This window comes from Pteropus vampyrus, unplaced genomic scaffold, assembly GCF_000151845.1.
Source record: "Pteropus vampyrus isolate Shadow unplaced genomic scaffold, Pvam_2.0 Scaffold56, whole genome shotgun sequence".
Lineage (NCBI taxonomy): Eukaryota > Metazoa > Chordata > Mammalia > Chiroptera > Pteropodidae > Pteropus > Pteropus vampyrus.
Window position 1 is genome coordinate 1,685,529 of NW_011888837.1, and position 23,133 is coordinate 1,708,661.

At 37.7% G+C, this 23,133-nt stretch overlaps 1 protein-coding gene across 2 annotated transcripts in view; it reads right to left on the bottom strand.

The window, feature by feature from the left end:
- Positions 1 to 23,133, bottom strand: part of ADAMTS3 (ADAM metallopeptidase with thrombospondin type 1 motif 3) — a 242,380-nt gene that overhangs the window by 205,137 nt on the left and 14,110 nt on the right. For both annotated transcript variants that reach the window (XM_011360511.2, XM_023530861.1), the window contains exon 3: positions 18,484 to 18,890. In XM_011360511.2, the coding sequence (XP_011358813.1) occupies positions 18,484 to 18,890 (407 nt within the window). The remainder of the gene's footprint in view (positions 1 to 18,483; positions 18,891 to 23,133) is intronic.

Here is a 23,133-nt window from a genome sequence, read left to right on the forward strand (position 1 = left end):
ATATTCCTTTTAGCTTCTTTCACATGGTCTTTGTTCTGAGCTTTCCTTAAATGGTTTAGCTGGCACTGTCCTAACCTGAGATCTCAAGTCTTTTCAAATGTAATTTAAAAAGAGAGACTTCAAAAGGGGAAAGGGAAGAAGGATGGGGAGGGAAAAGGACAGGCAGGAAGAAGGCAGGAAGGTATGCAGGTCCTGCACACACCTGATTGTCAGAGATCTGCTGTTCTATTTGTGAAAACAACACTAGACTCTTTCTAAATATGTACATGTTCACAATGTTCTTTGATTTTTAAAGTTGAGGCAATGACAATGCTGTATGAGTAATAAATTAAAAAATCGCATATCAAAAAAAGATGATAAACTTTATTGAATATTTATTATATCCCAGGACCTGTACTAAGTGCCTACATGGATTATTTATTGCTCACAATAATTTATGAAACAGATTGTATCATTATTAAATTATTATTTATTATCACCATTTTAGTAATGAGGAAATGAGACTTAGAATGATTTTATGCCTAGTATGCAATAAAGCTAGGATTCCTACGCTAATTCCATAGCCTGTGCCCTCACCCAGTACGCTCTCTTCATAGTTTTTAAATGTGTGTTGGTAGTCTGATATCTATTTTCTGAAGCACATAGGTGGTTTATGAGAACTTATGCTTCACAAAAGGTAGGCATAGGACAGCCAGTTCAAATAATGTATTGAAATGGATAATAATTTTATATTGCCAAACCAAGCATTTGAGTAAGCTCAGGAGAAGGAAAAACTAGAAGTGGACAGATAAGAAGCTGCTTTAATATCTCTCAGAAGTACTCTGGATTCAGAACCAGGTGCTAGATAGAAAAAATGATGGACATGAGGGTTGTGAAAACAGTTCTTTCTCTGCTGTTAACTAGAAATGTGTGACACTGATTTCATCACTCAACTTCTCTGGGCATTAGTGTCCTCATCTATAAAACAATGGAAATGATTCTACAATGCCAAGGGCCCTGTAGCTCCATGACTGAAACCTAAGGAGGACATGGAAGCCTTTGTATTCCTCTGTTTGGTGCACTCACAGTTCCAGAGCGATCCACTCTGGGAAGGACATCTGCTTCTGTTACTGAGAGTCAAACAGGTAGTCTGATAGTCTGGGGACCATACTCCTCTATAGCCAAAGTAAATGTTTCTCCTTTGAGAGATCCCACATCATTGAGGAGGAATATTCCCTGTTACACAAGCCCTACATAATCACATAGCTTGCTAAAAGACCCAGAAGTAAGCAGTGACCAGGTATTCCTTCCACTGAGAAATGCTCTAGCATCCTTATATAATTTAGAAAAGATTCTGTCCTCAAATGCCTCCTGAAATTCCACCAATTACTAGAGAGGCATCTGAAGTTAAAAGAAATAAAACCATCACTAAGGCAATTAGGGTAGCTCAGAAAAGAAGCTAATTATCAGACCTACTTTAGTATGGAATAGTTCATCACCTTGATAGGAATGACAAAGAAACTTACAGAAATAAATCCGCTCATTTTCTTCTGGCCTCACTCTCTAAAGAAAGAGAAATGGGCAAAGTCAAGATCAGACTTAAGTAAAACTGTGAAGAAAAGGAAATGCGTGGTCTTATTCTTTTGTTCATCTCCTTCCTAATGGTCTATTTCCCCAGGCATTGGCCAATTCTTCACACCTTTCCTGATGTATGCTTCACAGTCCTCCTCACTTGTCCTCATTCCAATCACTGCAGTGTCCTTCAGGAGCATATTTTCTCAACTGCTAATGTGATTTGATCCAAGCTAAAAACTCATAACTAGAGAGTATGATATGTGCACTTTCTGAAAGTAGAAATTCTAAGCAAAATGACTAGCAGCTGGAGCCAGGTGGGGCTTTATAATCCCCTTGAATCATCACCATGTACCTGTGAATAGCACAAATCAAACTCCTCTTTGAGAGAAAGCCGGGACTGTGTGGGAGTGGGGCAGTGAGGTATCACGAAAGAATTTAAAAGTCTGGGATTAGCCAGCACCAGCCTTCTAGGGCTTCACCCCAAGCAGGAAATTGCTGCACTGCTCCACGGCTTTCCTGCATCAGTGCCCAGGCAGCTGGCCAATTCACTAACCCTGTCCCTGGCCTCACAAAGACAGCATCGTGGCATTGTCCGTGCAACCCTGGCCTCACGGTAACCCTGGCCGGCTTGAGAAAAGTTGGCAGACAGTGTCCAGGGTGTGCTATTTAAAGCTATAAGCAGCTACTGTGGATGGAGATGAGTTGCTTTAGTGGCAGAGGATAAGAACAGACGCAGAAAATTTTCACTTGCCCTAATGAATTTCACTCACCTGATGTAGTTAGGCACCCAAGTTTGACAGAAAACAGCTCAGGTCTATTTAATTACTGAAGCTCATCTATCCCATCCATCAGTTTTTTCACAGATAAATTGCCTCATTTAAAATCCTTAGATTTTTATATACATATATACTAAACATACATATATACTACATATATACTCTATATACACACACCTATATACCCACATGAACTATTTACTATAAACGCACACACCTTTAGATAGGTAGATAGATACTATATATGTATAGAGAGATCCATATATGTCTATGTTTGAATTCAAGCTGCCTAAGCTATGTGAAATATGAGGAATACCCTCTGGAAACCAGGATTACATAACAGTTGAAAACAGGTTCTGAATGCAGACATCTGGGTCTTTTGTGAGACACAGGACAAGACACTCCCTCCTCTAGATTCCTGACACATAAACTCCAAATGTTGTCAGGATTAAGATAATTCCCATAAAAGACAGATCTATGCTGGGTACACAATAGTCAGTGCTCATAAATTTTAAGTAGTTATTAGCATTATGATTAAACATCTATGGTTGCTCAGGAAGACCACTGTGATGGATTAGTTTTCTTCTGGAAGTCAAATTTTATCTCAGCCAGTCCTGATAATTTAACCCCACATTCTCCTTGTTTTCTTACTCTATAAAATGTACTCAACAGGCACTTTTTCTGGAGAACTCCTGTTCATCCTTAAAAACTCACCGCAACTACCATTTCCTCTGGAAAACTTTCCCTGACTTCCAGCCTAGGTTAGATGACTTAGTTACTTATTTCATGCAACAATGTCCCCTTCTTATAGCATTTATGTCAGTTTATCTCTATTTACACAGTTGGGTGACTTTATGAAAAGTAATGCCTACATTTCCCACTCTATCTAAATTCCATAGGAGAAAACACTCTGCCTGCGTTTGCTCACTGCAGCAGCCCCAGCACTGAAAGTACATAGCATCGCAGTCGGTTCTCAATGAATATTTATTGAATGAATGCATGACTCAGCCAAGTTCTATCCAGATGTCAATCAATGTATTTCCTCCTAAAAAGCAGAAAAAGAAAGAATTCACTCACAGGAATATAAAGAATCCTGTGAGTTACCAAGGGACACAAAATTGGAAAGGCCAGTTCTTGTCTAAAAGAAGTCAAGCAATCCAAAAGGCTAAAGAGGCGTGGCTTTCTGTACTTGGCTTGAGAACCTTTATAACGTTTCATCAAGGAGAAACCACAGAAAGAAATGAAAGGTCACGAGGCAGAGTTCCAGGTACCAAAGAGGAAGGAAAGAGAGGAATTCTGCACAGAAGAAGCATTTATTCAATTAAGGTTCATGAAACCTGGAAGGTGAAAGCAAGCAGATTATCCATGGAATTTATGTATCTTCAGTCTTTCAGTAACTCATCAGATATATATTTATTGTGCACCTTCTGTATATCAGCACAGTACCTGTGTGGACACAGGAGTAAGCATTACAGACAGTTCTGACTCTCATGGAGTTTCCAGTTCAGCATGAGAGAAAAGGCATTATACAAAAAAATGTGTGATCAGTGCTCAGAAAGGAGAACTAGAGGTTGCTATAGTAGCAACTTTGACTGGAAAGTCAATATATAAGCATATTTTATTTTCTTCCAAGGAATTCATCCAAAATACAGTATTTTATGATGTCTTTTTTTTTTTTAATTTTTAACAGGAAGCCATGCTGATTTATATCTGTTTTTGTCGCTTAACAGGAGTAAAATAATTTAAGATGCATACTAAACCTCTGCTATGGTGTTGAACTCAGGTGCGGGCTTGGGTCCAGATGATGTTGCCCCTTCACTCACTCACATGTGAAAGAAGAGGAGATAGAAAATGAGAAGGAAAAAAATTTAGCTATAAAAACCACAGCATTAAAACACTACTCAAATTGATGGGGTTGATTTATGTGAAATTTTAGGAACCTTAAACTTTCAAGTTCATACTACTCCCTTCATTTGTACAAAGAGAAAGGTTTATAATTCACCTCTCAAAAGTAGTAATCAATTCTCCCTTCCAATATTCACACCACTGAGTCTATCAATATTGATTTGTTGAGCACAGACTTTGAGCCAAACATTGTTAAAGATCCAGGAGAAAGAGTTCTTGTCTTCAGTAGAGATAGCCATGCCTCCCAAACAATAAATGTAAAAACAAATTCAAGATAAATTTGAGATACCAAGAACGGCTACAAATAAGATTTAAAACACTAATACAGTACAGAGTGACTAGGGTTTGTTTCAGCTAGAATGGCCAGGAAAATCCTTGTTGAGGAAATGGAATTTAAGTTAACACCCAAATGATGAGGAGGAACCTCTATTTAAAGATCTAGAAAACAATATTCTGAGCAGTCTTTAGAAACAGCATTTTCAAAAGACCAGACACAGGAAAAATTGGATTATGTGAAAGACAAAAGGAAGACCAGACAGGTTGAATACAGTGAATGAGAGAATGATATTAAAGAAGTATGCCAAGACCGGATCTTGTAGAACAGTGGTTCTTGAAATGTTGTGTCACCTGGGAATTTAAGAATACAAACTTTCAGGCCCCTGTGCAGACCTACTGAGTCAGAACCCCAGTGTAGCACCTAGAAATGTTTTAACAAACCCTCCATGGGAAGCTCGTGCCCACTAAGGTTAGAGGCTTCTTGGGGACAACAATGATTCTCAACGCTAGCTGTACATTAGAATCATCTGGAACAGCACATCATTGCTCATGCTGAGCTTTACCTCAGAATAAATGGATCTGTACCTCTGGGGTTGGGGTTCAGGCAGCTATATATTTTTTAAAAGCTCTTTAGGTGATTATGATTACACAATGATTATTGGAATTATTGACATAAAGTTCTTAAAAGTCATGGTAAAATTTTAATGGGAAGTGACTGAAGGCTTTTAAATAGAGAAAAGTTCATCAAATTTAGAAAGGTCACTTCGGCTTCTATGTGAAGGACGAAGGGGGGCAAAAATGAACTCCCCCCCCCCCAAAAAAAATCAGGAAGTCACTGTAGTGTCCAGGGAAGAATTTGCAGTGGTTTGAACCAAAGTCGTAGCACTGAAGATTTAATAAGTACATTCGGAATGTATTTTATAGAAAAACCTCAAGACTTATTTATGGATTTTATGGGAGGGGTGAGGGGGAAAGAGGCATCTAAAATGAACCTCAGATATTTGGCCTGAGAAATGATGCCTACATTTTTCTTTTTGGAGGAAATCATGCAGGGGTGCCTGTCAAGGGTTGATCTTTGGCCCAGTTAAATTTGAGATGACTATGAGACATCCAAGAGGAAAAGCTGAGTAGGCAGCAGGATACACGTAGAAGCCTGGAGCTTGGAGGAATAGTCAGGGCCAGACACATTGAGTCATCACTGTATAGATGATATTTGAAGCCATAAAATTGGATGAGATCATCTAGATTGAGAGTGTAAATACAGAAGAGGGTGGGTAAAGCACAGAGCTGGTGTATGGACAGAGCACTGGGCTGACCCATGGGAGCCCACGAGCATGACGGCCCCAGATGGTTAAGGCACAGGACAACTGAAGACCTCGAGGCCTCTGTGTCACCCCAGGGCACAGCCCTGCCACCATTCTTGAAAGAAAAATAACTTCAGGAGCTTGAGAGCACTTCTTAGTAAATAAATTAACATGACTATCCACTTCAAAGTTGACAGCCACCCCTGCATGATTTCCTCCAAAAGGAAAAATGTGGGCACCATTTCTCAGGCCAAAAATCTTAGGCTCATTCTAGATGCCTCTTTTCCCCTCATCTCTCCCATAAAATCCATAAATAAGTCTTGAGGTTTTTCTATAAAATATGTTCTGAATGTACTTATTAAATTTTCAGTGCTACGACTTTGGCTCAAACCACTGAAATTTATTCCCTGGATACAACAGTGACCTCCTTTTTTTTTTTTTTTTTTTTTAGTTCATGTTTGCCCCTCTTCAGGACTATCCACCTACCATCAGGAAATCTTTATAGGAATCAAAAGAGGAATCTGAGGATCCGACATATTAAATGGCTTGTCCAAGTTCACATAGCTTCTGTATGCTTCCAGAACTTGGCCTAGGCAGATGAGTCTCACTGGTGCTTTCAATGAACATGAAGCCTCCAGGCGAGGGAACCAAGAGAGGAAGCTGCCCTTGTGCAGTTAATCCAATCTAGGACTGACAGGTGCTGATTCAGACTGGCTGGAATTATGACTGGGCAGTGGGCAAGAGCCAAGATAACATTACAGACCAAAAAGAGAAAAAAAAAAAAGTTGAAATTCCTTACCAGAGAAAGCATGTCAGCTGGGAAACACCAGCATCCAGGATCATTGCATACAAACAAGAAACAGACAGTTGAGTTGTGGAATCTGGCACTAACTGAGAATCTGTTAGAAATGAAGAAATGTAAGCTTTCAGGGCCCTCCACACACCTTCTAAATCAGAAGCTCTGAGGTGGCACATAACAACCTGTGTCTTAGCAAACCATCCAGGAGAGTGTGATGTGCACTAAGGTAAGGGACCCGCTGAAGAACAAGGATTCTCAATTTTAGTTGCATACTCTGCAAATGCAACATATGAGGAACTCTCTCAGGGAAATGGCTGCATCAATACAGCTGGCACTACATTGTTATGGTGGGTTAACTCGGTACCTCCCTTACGGCATACTCAAGGGACAGTCTCTTCTGCTCTTACTATTTTATAAAAATACAAATCTCTCTCCACACACACACACATGCCATTTAACTACATGAAGACGGTCTGAGAGATGCATCGTTATGTGATTTCACTGTTGTGGGAACATTAGAGTGCACATACCCAAACCTAGATGGTACAGCCTCCTACACACCTCAGCTGTATGGAACGGCCTATTGTTCCTAGGCTACAGGACTGTACGAAACAACATAAGATTAAACCAAGCACAGGTGAAAACGATGCATCAAGAGACATGATGAACACGAGATGTATGAGGATGCTACTGGCCTAACAGCACACTGTTTTACAGAAAACTAATGTTTATATAAGTAGAAAGAATACACTGTACCATGATAAAAAAGTATAGTAAATACATAAACCAGTAACATAGTCACTTATTATCATTATAAAGTATCATGTACAGTACATAATTGTCTATGCTATACTTTTATACAACTGGCAGTACTGGTTTGTTTACACCAGCATCACCACCAACAAGTGAGTAATGCATTGCACTATATGTTAATCTTATGGGACCACAGTCATCTAGAAGTCCATCTTTGTCCAAAACCTCACTATGCAGCACATGTATGTGTATATATGTGTGCATATTCATGGGTGTGTATTTATTTATTTCTCTTTACACTGGTTATTTCTATGTTTCATTAGGAGTCAAGCTGAAACATCTTCCAAAACTGTAATAGCAGTTAGGTTCTTCAGAGCCTTCAAGAACACAGGACTTATTTATAATTAGTGGATTAAAAATAAATTTTAAAAAGTAGAAAAAGCATTATTAGAAGCAACCATATCTCGGTTTGGAAAAGTAACACTCATACATGCCATTTCCATGTCAGACCATGATTAATGAATAATGGATAGTATGATGCTTTGATTTTGTCCTTGGCCAAGAATGCACTGTTCACAGGATAAAAGAACACAAACTTACAGAGTCATAGAACATCAGTCCTAGAAGGAATCACAGAATGATCGTAGTCAACAATTTCCTAATTTTACATCCCTGAGTCCATAGGGACCAGTGGAGGCAACAATGGAGATCTGGAAATGACTGTCACTGTGTGATAAAACTGAACAAAGCATACAGGTCTATAAATAATTTAATCTTTTTATTGGAGAAGTTCATCAACCAGTGCAAGGGAAGAGTCTTAATAAACATTGTCTTGTTTACAAAATATTTCATAAGTTACAACAGGTGGAACAAAAGGATCACTGATCTAATTGAAATCCCTAATTTTTAAGTATGGGAAAGAATAACAAGGTAGTGCCATGAATACAGCCAAAATTTCAAAACATCTTCACAGAGTAACAGGTTTCTAAAAATTTTTTAAGTACAATATATAAAAAGAGGCCCTTTCTGAATCAATTGTTAGGTTATATGACCAAAATGGCTCAGAGTCTTCCCTCATCATTATGCTAAGTCTAAATGTAATACCATAGATGAAGCCAAATGTGACAATGACATGCAGCTGATCAAATAGAAACAAAGATCTCACAGTAACTTAATTTATCTGGACCCACATCACCATGCTTGGTCTGCTTTCTAGTCCTGGCAGCTATTTAATACCAACCTCTGAGCCAGGTATGCACAATAAAGAACTATACGAAGCCAGGCAGGGAAGCATGAAATACTGGCACCCTCTAAGTAAGATCGAGTATCCTGCAAGCCCAAAGGAAGTATTGCCCCAAGATTCCAATCGCTATGCATCGTGTTTCACGGATAATGCTAAATAAAACGTTTCCCACTGTGTTTGCATTGCTAACATTTGCAGAATCTCTCACTAAGTGCTGTTCTTCGTTTTCTCTTAAGCTTCAGATGCTCAAACTGGGTATTGCTATGTTCATATGACACCCCAGCATCTAACAGCACATCCCTTTCAATCTGTGAAGAACTTCCAGCTAGGGACATCATCAAACAGAAGTACGTTTTCAGAAACCTCTTACATTTTAAATTAGGGTTGGAAAGTACTATCATGTAATTTAAAAAGATCACCAAGACTCATATAGTCTTACTTTGATAATGCCGTTTAATTTCAAAAAACGCATTACTGAACGTGGAGCTAGGGACCCACCATTCCACCTTCATCTCTGTCTCCCTCAAGTGCCTCCACGGATTATAGAAAAGGCATACTTCTTGCTGTATTTTTTTTTCATGGAAGACTCCAGATTGGGGGAAAAAAAGGATATAAGATAGCATAGTAACTACAATAACCTAATAAGAGTTATGAAATTAACAGGGTTGAGAAGACTCTGAACAACAGGTATATCATCTAATGCCATAGAATTCTTTATCACTATCCCCAAAATGTCTCACTCAAATTCATAATTTAAAATATTTGAGCAAATGAAAAGCCTGAGGGGAATGTTCAAGTTATGACTTATGACTGGTTAATTCCATTCCAGCCAGGGTATGGAATAGATCACGTTAATAAAGGAAAGTGTTTCCTAAAGCTGAAGTAGTTTGCTGTGTGATACACTGAACAACTGAACGTTCAATTGCATAAAACCGAAATATTTTAATAACAATAAGAGGTCAATCATGGTCACTATATCTTTGTCAAATCTGAAGAATCTAATAAGTGGAACAATTATTAATTCACATTTCTAAGTAGAACCTAAGGATGAACTTTGTATATGGCAGAGCTCTACATACATAAGATAGAAAATGGTGAGTTTCTCATCCTCAGCAGTCTTCAAAGAGGAGCAGTTGGAGTACCCCTTAGAGAAGAGGATGACAAATGACCTCTGTATCAGGTGGAGAAAGTGACCTGAAAATTACAAGATTTTCACCAAGGTATTCACTTCATAGAAGATGATTTTCCACAAGTCAGGTCACAGGTTGAATTGAGTAACTGAGGTATTTATTTTGCAAACTTAGTCCTCATTATTATTAATCGCAAATATTAAAGACAAATTATTATAAGTTGAAAAAGAAGGAAAGGGAGTGTAGTACCAATCATTGATTTCCTAGGAGCCAAGCTGTGTGAAAGATGCATTAACATACTTGGTAAGGCCTTGGCCTGATAAGCATTACTTTTCCCACGTTACTGAAAGAAAGAGACTTCCAAAAGGTTAAATAAGTTGTTAAAAGTCACATGGCTGGTAGGTGGTGGAACTGAAATTGGAGTCCAGGTTTGTCTGATTCTAAATCAACACCATGCCAGCTCCCAGTATGAACCATTTCCCTCAACCACTTGATAAACTTTGACTCAGGTTATCAATAGTACTTAAGTTTTTCTAAACTGAATTCTTCCCAAGTATCATAACTTTGAATAGTTTGGCTACTGTTCCTCTTCATTGGTGTTATTGATTCTTATTACAAAACTCATAATGTAATATCTTCTAAATATTTTATAAAAGTAGGCTATAACAATCTAGATAATGTTTATCAAAACCTCAGGCTACATAATGTCCTTTATTTTTTTTAACATTAATGACTCTGAAGTTAGATTAATGTAACTATATATCCCTGTTTCTTTATTCATCAAACTAGAATTTTCAAAAATTTGTTATAATTATGGAAGATTTGAATCCATTTACCAAAGGACTGACAAACTACAATAAGTCTAATGATAATTTCTTGATACATTTAGTGTAGTCCAGTATTGCTCAAAAGTCAACTCCTTTTAAAATAAATATTTGAAAAAAAATACCAAGTATTTAAAATTCCATGTCTTAGAGACAGAGAATTCAGTCTGACTGCCTTAATAGCACAACTGATTCTTTATTCCCAATATTTCTGCAGTGTTGTTGTTGGAGACTGACAGTAGTAAGTTAAAATCTCTCTTTTCAATTGCATTTTTGATTACCCTCTATATATTCCTAACAATATTAAAAAAATACAAGTTAATTCATGTCATGGTCTCCTTGTCACTGACCGACACTGTAAGGAGCATATTTAGGTAGCTGGGGGAACAAAACCACCATGTGCTTTATTGCAAACAGACCCATGTAGCAATCCAGCCCTGCTACCAACTCTATGACCTAACAACAAATTCTGTCATTGTCCCCTGAATTCAAGTTTTTAATTAAACATTGATTTTCTCTGCCTTTTCTATGGTTTTCCATACACACACACACACACACACACACACACACACGTGTGTGTGTATGGATACACATATATGTGTGTGTGTATGCATACGCATGTATTTATAGTGTTATTAATAGGGTTATTTTTTTTTGTTTCTGTAGAGTTAGGTTGATCAAATTACTTTTTATGCTCTACTTTTTTACTTCACACATAGCATGACATAAACAAAAATCACTAAAATGACATTAGAAGTAATCCCTGGAGACTATGAAGAAGCGATATGAACATACAGTAAATATAGTAAGAAAGTGAGGAAAACATTTAAAAGGGAAGAAATTATAGCCATAGAAAGAAATTTACTAAATGGAGCACATAACTGATCAAGCTTGAAAGGGTGAAGGGCTAGACAGTGGGAGAAGTCAGATTTTTCTAAATCAAATTTCATAACCCTCTCAGATAAAGTTTTGGGAACTCTAGAAAAAAGTTACTGGGGATATACCTCCATAAACTCCATAGAAAAAGACGTCATGACTTCAGAGAAACTTTTCTATGGGGGGAAAAAAAAAAGCGACATACTGAAGGATCAGGAATCCTTGCCCTCCTCTCATCCTGAATGCCCATGCAAGCCTATCAGTATTGACCACACATTCACTGACTCGCCTTCATTTTTCTCTCTTTTTTGTATCATATTTAGTCCTATACTGAATTACATACTGGCCAACACTACTTTGGCTTCCAGTATATTCATTATATATGTTACAACGTTCATGAAATCAACTACACTCCATTTTCTCCCCATGCTTATGGCCATCACATGTGGACATCCACAAAACTCTCCTACTTCCCTCAAAGGCTCTTCCTCTTACCCATCCCATCCCATCCCATCCCCTGACATCATATGTAATTACTTTAACATAATATTTACCTTTTTTGGTTCTCTGGTATCACAAATATCGCTTCCTCCAAGGAGTGGTCTCCCATCCTTCCATGCAGAAATAATTTTTCCATCATCCGAGCTTTCAGATTTCATCTATTCTAGTCTTACAACATTTAAAACCTTGGTTCTACTTCTGCATATCTTATTTCTAGTACTCTTGGAAGACAAAGGTTACTCCTGGCTGGCTTCCCTTAGCATTTACCACAGAAATCAGTACAGCACTTCCTAATACTTCAAAATGCTTTATTAACTTGATTAGTATTCCTAGAAGGAATGACTATTAAATCAATTGAATAACACAGTTTTTGCACTTGAGAACCTTGAGGCTGAGTTTAGTCTGCAAAAACTGTTACCTCAAAGCATGATTATGCACAGGGCGTCATATCATTACTTCACTGTGCTTTGTTCTTGTTTTAATGATAATTACCCAGAAGATATTAAAATATGCTCAGCTCCATTTTCACAGTCCTGAAAGCATTTCTTGAGTATCTTTAAAAAACCTTATTAGAATTATAATGAAGTCATGGTACTTATGGCATTAAGAGTAGGAAGCATTACTTCCCAGGCCAACAGCAGAAAGAAAAAGTACTTCCTCTCCCCTTTTATCTTCTGTTTTCCGTGCCTGGTCAAAGAAAGATCTGTAATACATATTTACTTCATTCCCCAATTTTTAAATCATCTTTAAACTTAAAAAAATTTTACTATAGCAAAGTTAGAGAAGATAATGGGGGAAAATCATAATCAAATTCATGTAAATCAATATATACTGAACAGGTGGTACTCATAAATAAATATGAATAATTTAGATTAACTACAAAATAACTACTATGAAATATTTTCAAAATTTCAAAACACTTTTCACTTTTTACTTCCTACTTTATTCCAAGCTCACATCCTTGGCTATTTTTTGTAAAAGGCAACTAAGTCACACAAGAGAAAGATAGCCAAATTATTTGGAAAAAGCTTGACATATGTTGATTCTAGGCTTATGCAAATTAGATACAAAATATGAAAATGATCTAGGACTATGCTGAACCTTCCTTCTTCAATCCAGATAGGTACAAACTGGCTGCCTATCTATTTGAGAAAGGAGGCAGGGTGCAAGATGTACCAACAGCCCAGACGCAGTTACACATGACTAGGTAATTATTCTCAGCTCCCATGGGGCCAGCCACAGCTTGACCAAATCTCAGGGAAGAAGCAAAGAGGCCTATCTTAACATTGGTTCTCCTAGACTAACTAACATAGAGGACTCTCACCCATTCTTCAGTTCAAAAGGGGCCAATGCCTGATGCTTTCCCTTCTACTTCTATAAATTAAAGGATATAAGGTCTTTGAGCTTCTTCTAATCCTGCATTGCTAAAATTGTCTGCTATAGGTGCCTAGAAGTGAAGCAGTTTTAGTCCTTTGTTCCTCAGACCTTCCAAGGTCTCCTAAATCAGCACTGTAACTCATGAAGACACTGATCTCCTCTTGTCCCATCAATAAAATACATGACACCTTCTATAGACATGTCCACAGAAGGAAAAGGTGGGAGGCAACGGGCCTTTAGTGATCAATTTCTTCTCTTAAAAGACGTTCAGATGTCAATATCTGAAGATCAGCCCTCTAAAATACTATTTTCTAAATCCATTATAAATAGCTACAAGCTGTATCTATTTTTAGTATCAAACACTTCATTTACCAGATTGAGCTTTATTTACAATCCCTGGTCAAATGTTCTCCATCCCAGTCGCACTAGCTCATAATACTTTAAAAAGACATTTTAAAAAGTGCCTCTACAGATAGACTCACTGAAATAGGCACGACAAGAACATGTTTCTGAAGGGACCAAATCCCAAAGCAAAAGTCTTAAGACAGGGAAGTCTGAAGGCTGTTTTCTTTCTAAGTTAATAGCAGTCTACAGTAACTTCATTTGGCCATGTCTCAAACCCAAAAAGATAAAATGCCTGATATTAACCAGATGTGAATATCAGATATTTTGGAAAAGAGGTTCTGTTTATGATTCCCAAATTGTTAACCTCAGTCTTCTAAGACCTCTTGCCGTAACAGTGAAGAACTCTGTTAGATGCCTCTGGAGGCCTAAGAGTGGTCTGGAGTGAGAACAAGGCAGAAGGAAGAGAAACTAGGAGAAAGAACATCTCCTGCCCATGTTTTAACAGGCCTTTCCTGAGTTTATCCATTTTACATATTATTTTATTAGAGAACCTCTAATGATTTCATTTGAAGGAAGAATTCCAAATGTTAAAAAAAAAAAATTGAAAAATTCTGTCCTAGATAAACTCTCTTGATCATGAAATCGGCCCACGAGGAAATCACTGAACTGGATAACCCAGAAGAGCCGTCACCAGTCAATTCTTCCACTCCCAACCAGTTCCTTTGATGATAATCCAGGAGAATCAACAAAATGATATTGTTCTAGTAAGCCTAGAAAAATCCAGTTTCCTTATGTTATGAAATACATGACATAAAGCCTACTAACCAAACAATCCTTTATTTTGGCAAATTTTTAAACCACAAAATATGATTGTGAGCTGCCACTACTCGCAGAGGAGATTTAATGGTGTTACAGAGTAAATTCCAGGGCTCTGTGGAATAAAGAAATCTATTTTCAGCTGGGAACTTCAGCCAAGTGTCCTCCCACTAAGAAGAGTGTGAAATGCCTGCCATCACCATGACTCCTAACCACTGGACTCTCATTTCAAAGACGTAGTAGCGGAGAGGTAAAGCACGTCAACACCCTCCAGCCCAAAACCACCAGAACATATCTGTAGTTGACAAGCTGGGTTTATCACATGTTGCATGTAGGGAAAATGCACACCAGAGGGAACCAGTAGCATGTCAGTAATAGAGTATGAGAAAGAACCTATTAACAGGATTTAGGCTTTGGCTGGGTAATTTGGGGGAAGGCCTAGAGAAGCTGGACTGTTTTAGAGTAGATGCTATCAAAAAGCAGGAACAATTCTGATTGAATACCTCAATAATTCTCACTGAGGTATAGTAGGCAAGAGTGGGAATAAAGCTGCAATTGAAGAATCGGCAGTCACTCATGAATGGTAATCTTGTCAAAGAACAGGACAAGGTCATACTGGACAGGAGCAGATGCTGTTCGTGGCCTCATTGGTGAGAATCACTATCAATTTCTTTGTACAGAAGACTCTGACCTTGATTTCAGAAACCCACAGAATATTTTAGTTACTACGTATATCCATGTCTAGATCACTTTCTAGACCATGGCTCTGGAAATGTCACTCAAGGTATTTTTCTGTCCTCTTCAATAATGTTTCTGTGATCATTTCATATAGTTACCTGGAATAGGTAGACTCTGACTATTTCAGTCAAGTTTCTGAAGTCCAGAGGAGTAAAAATAGCTGAGTCATTGCTTGCTTTTCAAACAACTATCAGTGGTGAAGAAACAGTTCCTTTTCTCCGTAAATGGTCTCAGACTGAAATTTTGTAAAATACAATAAAACCTAAGTACTAGAAAAACAAAATAAACAAGACCCAAACCCCAATCCCACGTTTTTATTATTAGAACCAACACAAATACAATAAACTGTCAAATTACTATAAAAGTTTCTGCACATAGTCTCGCTTTCTGTATTTATCTTGTCCACAAACCTGAGTCTGTGGACACACTTTGAGTAGCACTATTTTTTAATTAAGATACTGTTTAATACAAGTTAATTCTATCTCAGAGCACTGTCTATTTCAAAGTCACACAGCATACCACAAGGTAGTATAAGAAAAAAGAGTTAAGTGATTTCACTCAGGGAGGAGGCCTTGTTATGAGCCCTCCAAACCTAATGAAAAATAAATACCTTTGGCTGCTCCCTGTGCCACAGCCTCAAAGGACACAAGTAGAAAATCAGATCACTGGAATCCCATCTATACCACTCTAAAATTAACCTAATCAAAAGGATTAGATTTCTCATCCAGGTAGGGCTTCAGTGTCTTCCATATCAGGAGACTTAACTATATACTTATCGGGCAGAGATTTTCCCATTGGTATTTTCAGTCCAAAGTGACTGTACTTTCTACTGGTTGGGAAAATTTGGATTTGACTATAATCAGGGCAATGGCTTTTTAGCCCATCAAGTTGATCCTCAGGCATCTATGTTCTCAGTATCCCTGATTCCTTTTCTAAGGTCAAGAAAGTCAAATTTAAATCCCTACATAGTAAGTTAAAGGAACAAAAAGGTTTAGGAATCAGCTAACGAGCCAAATTTATTTACACCAATTCAAGTTCCTACTTCGTCTCTGCTAAGGGATTATCCTGTCCAGTGTAATTGTGCAATTTTAAGAACTTGTCCCCAGCTTAATGAAGTTATTCCTCCAGTTTGCTGATCTTCTCTCCACATCCTTGCTTCTCTTCCTGCCATCATCTCTATTCTTCCTCCATAGCTGCTGGGCTGGAAACTATAGAAGAGACTTCCATTTCTGCATGTTCACTTGGTCAATACTACTCGTTACCAGCCAGACCTACCCTTTCTCCTGGGTCAAACTGAAGGCCCAGGCCACTTTTGTCTGGTTTTAATATACACACACACACACACACATTTTGGTGCTTAAATTCTATGACAAACAGTATCTTTGAGTTCTATGAGGACAGTAGCCATGATTATTCTTTTCACCATTTCACAGCGCCTGGAATAGTGCTTGGCCCATAACCGACTTTCTACAACTATCTTTAAATTAATTAGTTAATAGATCAAAGAATAGAAAAATGAATACCTATAATGTACACTGGTAGTTTAGTGTACACACATACACACACTATATGTACATATACATGATGTCAATAGTTAATACTGTATCTTTAAAATGAGATATTAAACAATCTTAATAATCACACTTTATATCTATTTCCAATCACATTTTATATCTATTTTCCTCTTCCTTATAACAACCTTTTATTGCCCCAGATTTCTGTATCTATGATTACATAATTTGACATATACAGTAAGAAAAATATCGATTGCTAAATCAGGTTTAAAAATCACTATGATAGTCCATTCAAGTAATTTCCTTGCCTTCTGCCTTCCTTAAATTGATTTTCAAGCCAATATTCCAAGTTTCAAGTCTTAACTGAGGAGGTGAAAAGTACATTTTTATGCTATAAAACTAAAAAATAGCACTGAATTAAGTTTTAAACTCAATACATTTTACTTAAAATTATTACAAAGCAGTGTCTTTTATATATTCTATTTCCATTTATATCTTAGTAGTATTCAATCAAGCTCTCTCAATGAGTACTTTATACTTATTAAGTCTTCTGGAAAGTGCTTTTAAAAAAATTTTTATTTAGTGACTTATTCAGGTCTATTCAACCTTTGTTGAGAAACGTTTGAAAGATTCCTTATTTTTTAAAGCCCCAGAACACAGTTCACCCCCAAATATAAGGGTATGGGTCCTAAACTCACGAAGTCCAACTTAGAGAGTAGGACCTGCTACACTATTTCTATTCAGTTTTCTGTGCTGGCTCTTAACATTTTACAGATCACGAGGCAGTATAAGACTAAAAAATAAAATGTAAAACAATGAATTCACCAGCATTTGGTAAAACATATGATATCATAACTTTTGGGGGTTGGGATTATGCATAGAGAGGACAATAGCAGAATATTCACAGTATTGTTCGAGGACCAGCCAAGGTAGAATAATTACAAGTAGGAATGTAAGGACTATTTTGAGAACTCTTAGAAGCAGTGACAAAGAGAATAGCTCTTAACTCCCAAGAAACAGCAGCCTGGCAACCAGAGAAAGGAAAAATGGTTGCTCTTTCTGAAGAAAGACTTGGAGTCACACTGTGGATGGAAGAGGCATAAACATTGACACAATTTTCAAATAACACCTGGAAATACAAAATAGTTCACATCTGCTGAGTGTGTAAATAAGGGTCAGTTACCGCTGGCTTCAATCACAAACCTGAAGAGCGATATATGGGTATTTCATTTGAAAATAAAGAAAATATCTACCATCAAGAAAGAACTACATCTCACATTCATAAAGTAATGCTATTTGAACAAATCCTGACATATGATCTGCTCATTTCCCATTTTAGCATTCTGTGGGGAGGTGAGAGAATGCTTTCAAAATATTCTCTTAGAAGATATCCAAAGTTCCCTCATAAGAAGTGAAATACTATCATTGTGGAGGAATCTATGTTTCTTTAGAAAGTTTTCAGAATGCTTTAAAAGAAATAAGGAAATAAAATTACCCAATGTAACACAGTGAAAATATAAGCAAAAAAATACTAAAATATTTGGCTTTCATTTCTTGGAATAATGTGGTCTTCATGTCAAAATTAAGCCAAAGCACACATCTTTGATGGCAAAATGCTTTCTTTTGCTTCTTCCCGACTTAAAATCTAATAATGAGGCTTCCTTTCCACCTCTACCTTCCAAACCATACTGAAGCCATGCTGAACTCCCAAACACCTGCAAACATATACACACAAAAGGGAATGAGTCTTACCAGACCATCACAGTTGCTAATGGCAACAGAGGTTCCTGGAACATCCATGATGTCACCGACGTAAGCACAGTTAGTCTGCAAAGGCTCTGTTTTCCAGATTCTTTCAGAAGCACGTCCCAGTTGATGATCATTAACAGGGTCGGTTATATTCCTAGGCACCGGAGATGTCTCATGCCATTCCACAACAGCCCCAGGAGCTATGAGCTGAGTGTTGGGCTTCAGTCGCAGATGAAAATCTCTTCCGAACGCTGTGATGTTAAAGAACAATTGCTCAGAGTTGGAAGACACGTCCCTCGTTGACCTCTTTTTGTGATTTGCAGAAAGAACATGGGAGAGATAGTGTCCTTCTAGATTTGTGCTGACTGGAGTGACCAGCTCATACTCTCTCTGCCTCTTTACTGGTAAATCTGTGGAGTGAAAAACAGAATTGTAGAACCCTGTACAACAAGAGAATACAGGAGGACATAACGTAGGCATAAAGTGCCTACCTCACAAGATTGCACCTCAGCTTGCATTATTACATTTCCGAATAATCTCATACGTATTAAATTTTGAGAACTTAAATCATTTTTCAAATGCACTTAGATAACTCATTGTAATAAACTTTTTTTAAAAGTTTATTACAATGTGAATATTCATTTCCCATATTTGAGAAAATGAATGTTTCTATAAACTATACCTGGTTTTCTTATAATCAAGACATGCTCCCAATGAATTTATTATTGTTTAACTGACACCTGCTGCAAATTTTTAACAAAGTTGCTATTATGTTAAAGAAATTTTTTCTTATTTTTAAATTTTTTTCCCAATAAGAATCCTAGAATTTACACTAATTACAATAGCTCCTTTATGTTGTGGTGCTGTAGTTTACACACATTTTTCCATCATAAAAATTCTAACAATCAAACCTCAGAGACGAGGAAACTGAGATTCAGGGGGTACGTGTCCAAGGTCAAGCAAGTGTAAAGCTCAGATACAGATTCAAGTTGTACTCCAAAGCCCATACACGCAGGCTGCTGCATCATGTCACGTCTCATAAATCACAGAATGTTTTCGGAAAATGAGGAAAATGGGTAAAAAAGAAGAAATAATAATCTATAATTGAATGTGCAGGTTAGAGTTAGTCAAGAGCAAATGATATTGTCATTTTGTCCTGTATTCCTTACATGATAGACAGTCATTAGGACATGAAAGTATATCTGGGATCCACCTGACAACATGGGTTCCACAATTAGAACTTATTCCCCTAGTTTAGCCAAAGTGAGTATTGTCTGCTCAAATGCAAACATCCTTGAGAAACAACACACTGAATGAACCATTTATCCCTCAATAGAAATAATTTTGAAGGCAGAACAGAGGATACTGAAGGAAATGAAGGGGCAACAATGATGAAGATGGAAAGGAATATCTGAGAACATAAATTAAACGGTTTTGCACCTTCAAATTCTAGTCTAAGACTAGTTCTATAGTGGGTTAAAGTACTCTGAAAAAATTTAATGGTTCCTAATACTGTTCACCTATAGAAAGTACATGTACGTCATCCAATAAATTAGAGTATGAAACTCATAAATTAACCTATGTGTTTAAAAGTATCCTTATAGTCTCTACGTTTTCATTATTTTCCTGCTTTTTAAATACCTCAATGTGTAAAGTACTAGAAGACAAATTCTACAAATTGGAAATTTCTTGAGTGCATGTTTGTGATCATTATGCAACTTATAATAACCAATAGATTTAAACAAGATATCCTCCTATTAAATGCTTAGAATAAGTAACACAGCTATAAATATTTACTAAGCAGAGGAAGTTGTATCAGAGAGAAAAGTAAAGCCTAGCTCCAACACTGGAGCAGCAGTACCATAATCCCTGCTTCACAGGTGCTCTATTCCCCGGGGCCGAGGACCGGTACCGGTCCATGGCCTTCTTAGGCACCGCGCCACATAGCAGGAGGTGAGCGGTGGGCCAGTGAGCAAAGGTTCTCCTGTATTTGCAGCCACTCCCCAGCACTAGCATCACAGCCTCAGCTCCATCTCAGATCATCAGGCATTAGAGTCTCATAGGAGCACTGGTCCCTGGTGCCAAAAAGGGTGGGGACCGCTGCATTACAGTCCAGGATATATAACAGGCATTAGTGCAAGCACAGAGACAGAGACTGGTATCCCTTACAACCAAATCCCTGGTGAATATGTCTGTAAATTTTGTTTTAGAGAAAGAACTCAAAATTTTAGGGAGTGAAGTCAAGTGTCACAGGAACAGAGTGATGAAGGGGTAAGTTTCCTTAGTAAAAGATGACTTAGTCTCTTGGATATGGATGGGCAAAGCCTATCCCAAATTAATTCCTTAGGGATAAGAACTCCTCATTCGATTGGTATTCCCAATGTCATCTAATAGAAGATTTTGTACTATCCAGGGTCTCTTGTCTGTAGAAGTTTTTAAATTAGGGTAGTAACGCAGGTCTATTGTGCTACACACTCTGACTTCCTATCCAAGGCCCATAAGCATCCAGCTGTACCAATAATCTCTGTTGTAATTCTTTCTCTAACCATCAGTTTACTGTTTCACAGGCAGGAGAAAGCAATGCTTAATTTTAATGTATGGATTTCCCATTTCCGTTGAAGAGAATTCATACACCCAAAGTCTAGACAATATACTGATGCCTGGATTAAGTGACTAGAGAACTAGAAAATTTAAGAATGCAAGGAGGCTCTTCCACACCCAGGAGGCTACTCAAAGCCTCATGCTTACAGTTAACCATACATCCTATTTGGGACAGTTCCATTTCTCCTGTCAGACAATGCGTTCTAAATTTTTATTCAAAATAAAGATGGTATATTTCTATAGAGCTTTGTCTTCTATAAAACTAAATAATAAATCATTCCTTAAATGTACGCATAAGAAACATCTCTGAAATTAAACCCTGAATGAGTTATTTTCCAGTTGGAAATCAATCAAAGGAAAAGATGCACTTAGTAACTCCTCAGGCTACCATCCCCCTGACAGTAGTTAATGTTAAGGGAACTGACAAGGAAGCTACCCAGTCACCTGTCACTTATTAGCAGAATAAATACCAGGCTGTGCTTTGTGCTCGGGAATATATCATCTCTAATTCTCACCACAGTCACCATAGGTAGTTATTATTACCCTTAGTCTATAAATGAGAAAGCAGGCCTAGGAGGCCTAACACATAGCCAGCAAAAAGCTAAAGGAAAATATTGTTTCTGATCGTTTTGATGCTGAAGACCATGCTCCTAGGCTTATTCACTTCAGAATAGATTAAATACCTTGCGATCAATTTCTAATTTAAGCTCTGACTTATAAAGGAAAACTACCACAAAAATGATGACGTTCTGCCTACTCACAGCCAGTCAACCAATTTTTGCTCTAGTGTAGCTTCAAAAAGTTTAATTAAAAGGCTCTTAAATTCTTGGTATTTGCAGGGGTGGGGAGGGGAGAAGGTGGTGGGTAAAGCTCAAAACTATCAAAAGTATTTAATCTCAGATTACGATCACATAGGAAAACTGAATTATATCCAATGTTAATTTGCTGCATTCAGAAAGTATACATTTCACAGGCCCAAATACTTCCACAAAGCATTATAACCTACGGTTAAGGCATGAACTACAATGTCAGAAAACAGCAAGTCAACAAATGAACAAGTTCTTTATTTTTTCCTTAGGCTCGGTTTCCTCATTTGTTAACTGGGGGTGAGTAATAGTTCCAAATTCATAGGTTTGGTGAGTGGTATAAAGGAGATTATGCAGAGGATTCAGTAAATGTTAGATGTCTTAAGAAATATAAATTAGTACCCATCAAAATAACGCCTATGTGCAATTTTAAAATATGAAACTATTTAATTGTCAGCTGTGATGGCTGAAGGGCCACAGAAATAGGTGTGTAAAGGTTTTGTAGGCCATAAGTTCCACAAGCCACAAGAAGGCTGGGGCCACACCTTGGCCACTAATTACCCAAGAGTGACTCATATACAGTAAATTTTCCACAATCCGCTGGCATCTGTGCATGCATGCTCCATCTCCCTACTGGTTGTATGAACTGTTTGCAAAATCGTTCCTTATATACATCCTAACCTCCCTTGCTTTTGCAAGAACTATTTTAGCAATTGTCCTCTCTCTCTTTCCTTATGAATTTCTCCCATATCACTAGATCATTCCTACCAGCAAATAAATAAGCCACCATATTTCCCATCTCAAAAAAAAGAAAAACTTCTTGACGACACATCCACCTCTAGCTAATCCCTCATTACTTCACCCCCGCCCCTTCTAGCAAAACACTTTAAAAAACTAACTATATTCAATACCTCCAATTCCTTTCTTCCCATTCTTGTTCTTTCTCTAACCCACTCTAATCAGGCTCTTGTGGAGGTCACTAGTAACCCCATGTTGCTGAAACAAATAATCAAGGATCTATCTTCTTACTTGCCCTGTCATCAACATCTGACCCTGTTTCTCTTTCCTTCTTAAAATACTTCATTTAGTTTCCAGGACCCCTCTTTCCTCACTGGTCTCCCTCCTCATTCTCCCTCCTCATGTCCCTATTCCCATGAGCCCTATGCATTGCAGTGTCACGGGACCTGGTCCACGGGCTCTTCTCTCCTACATCTACCCTCTCCCACCTGGTTAGCTCATCCCACCT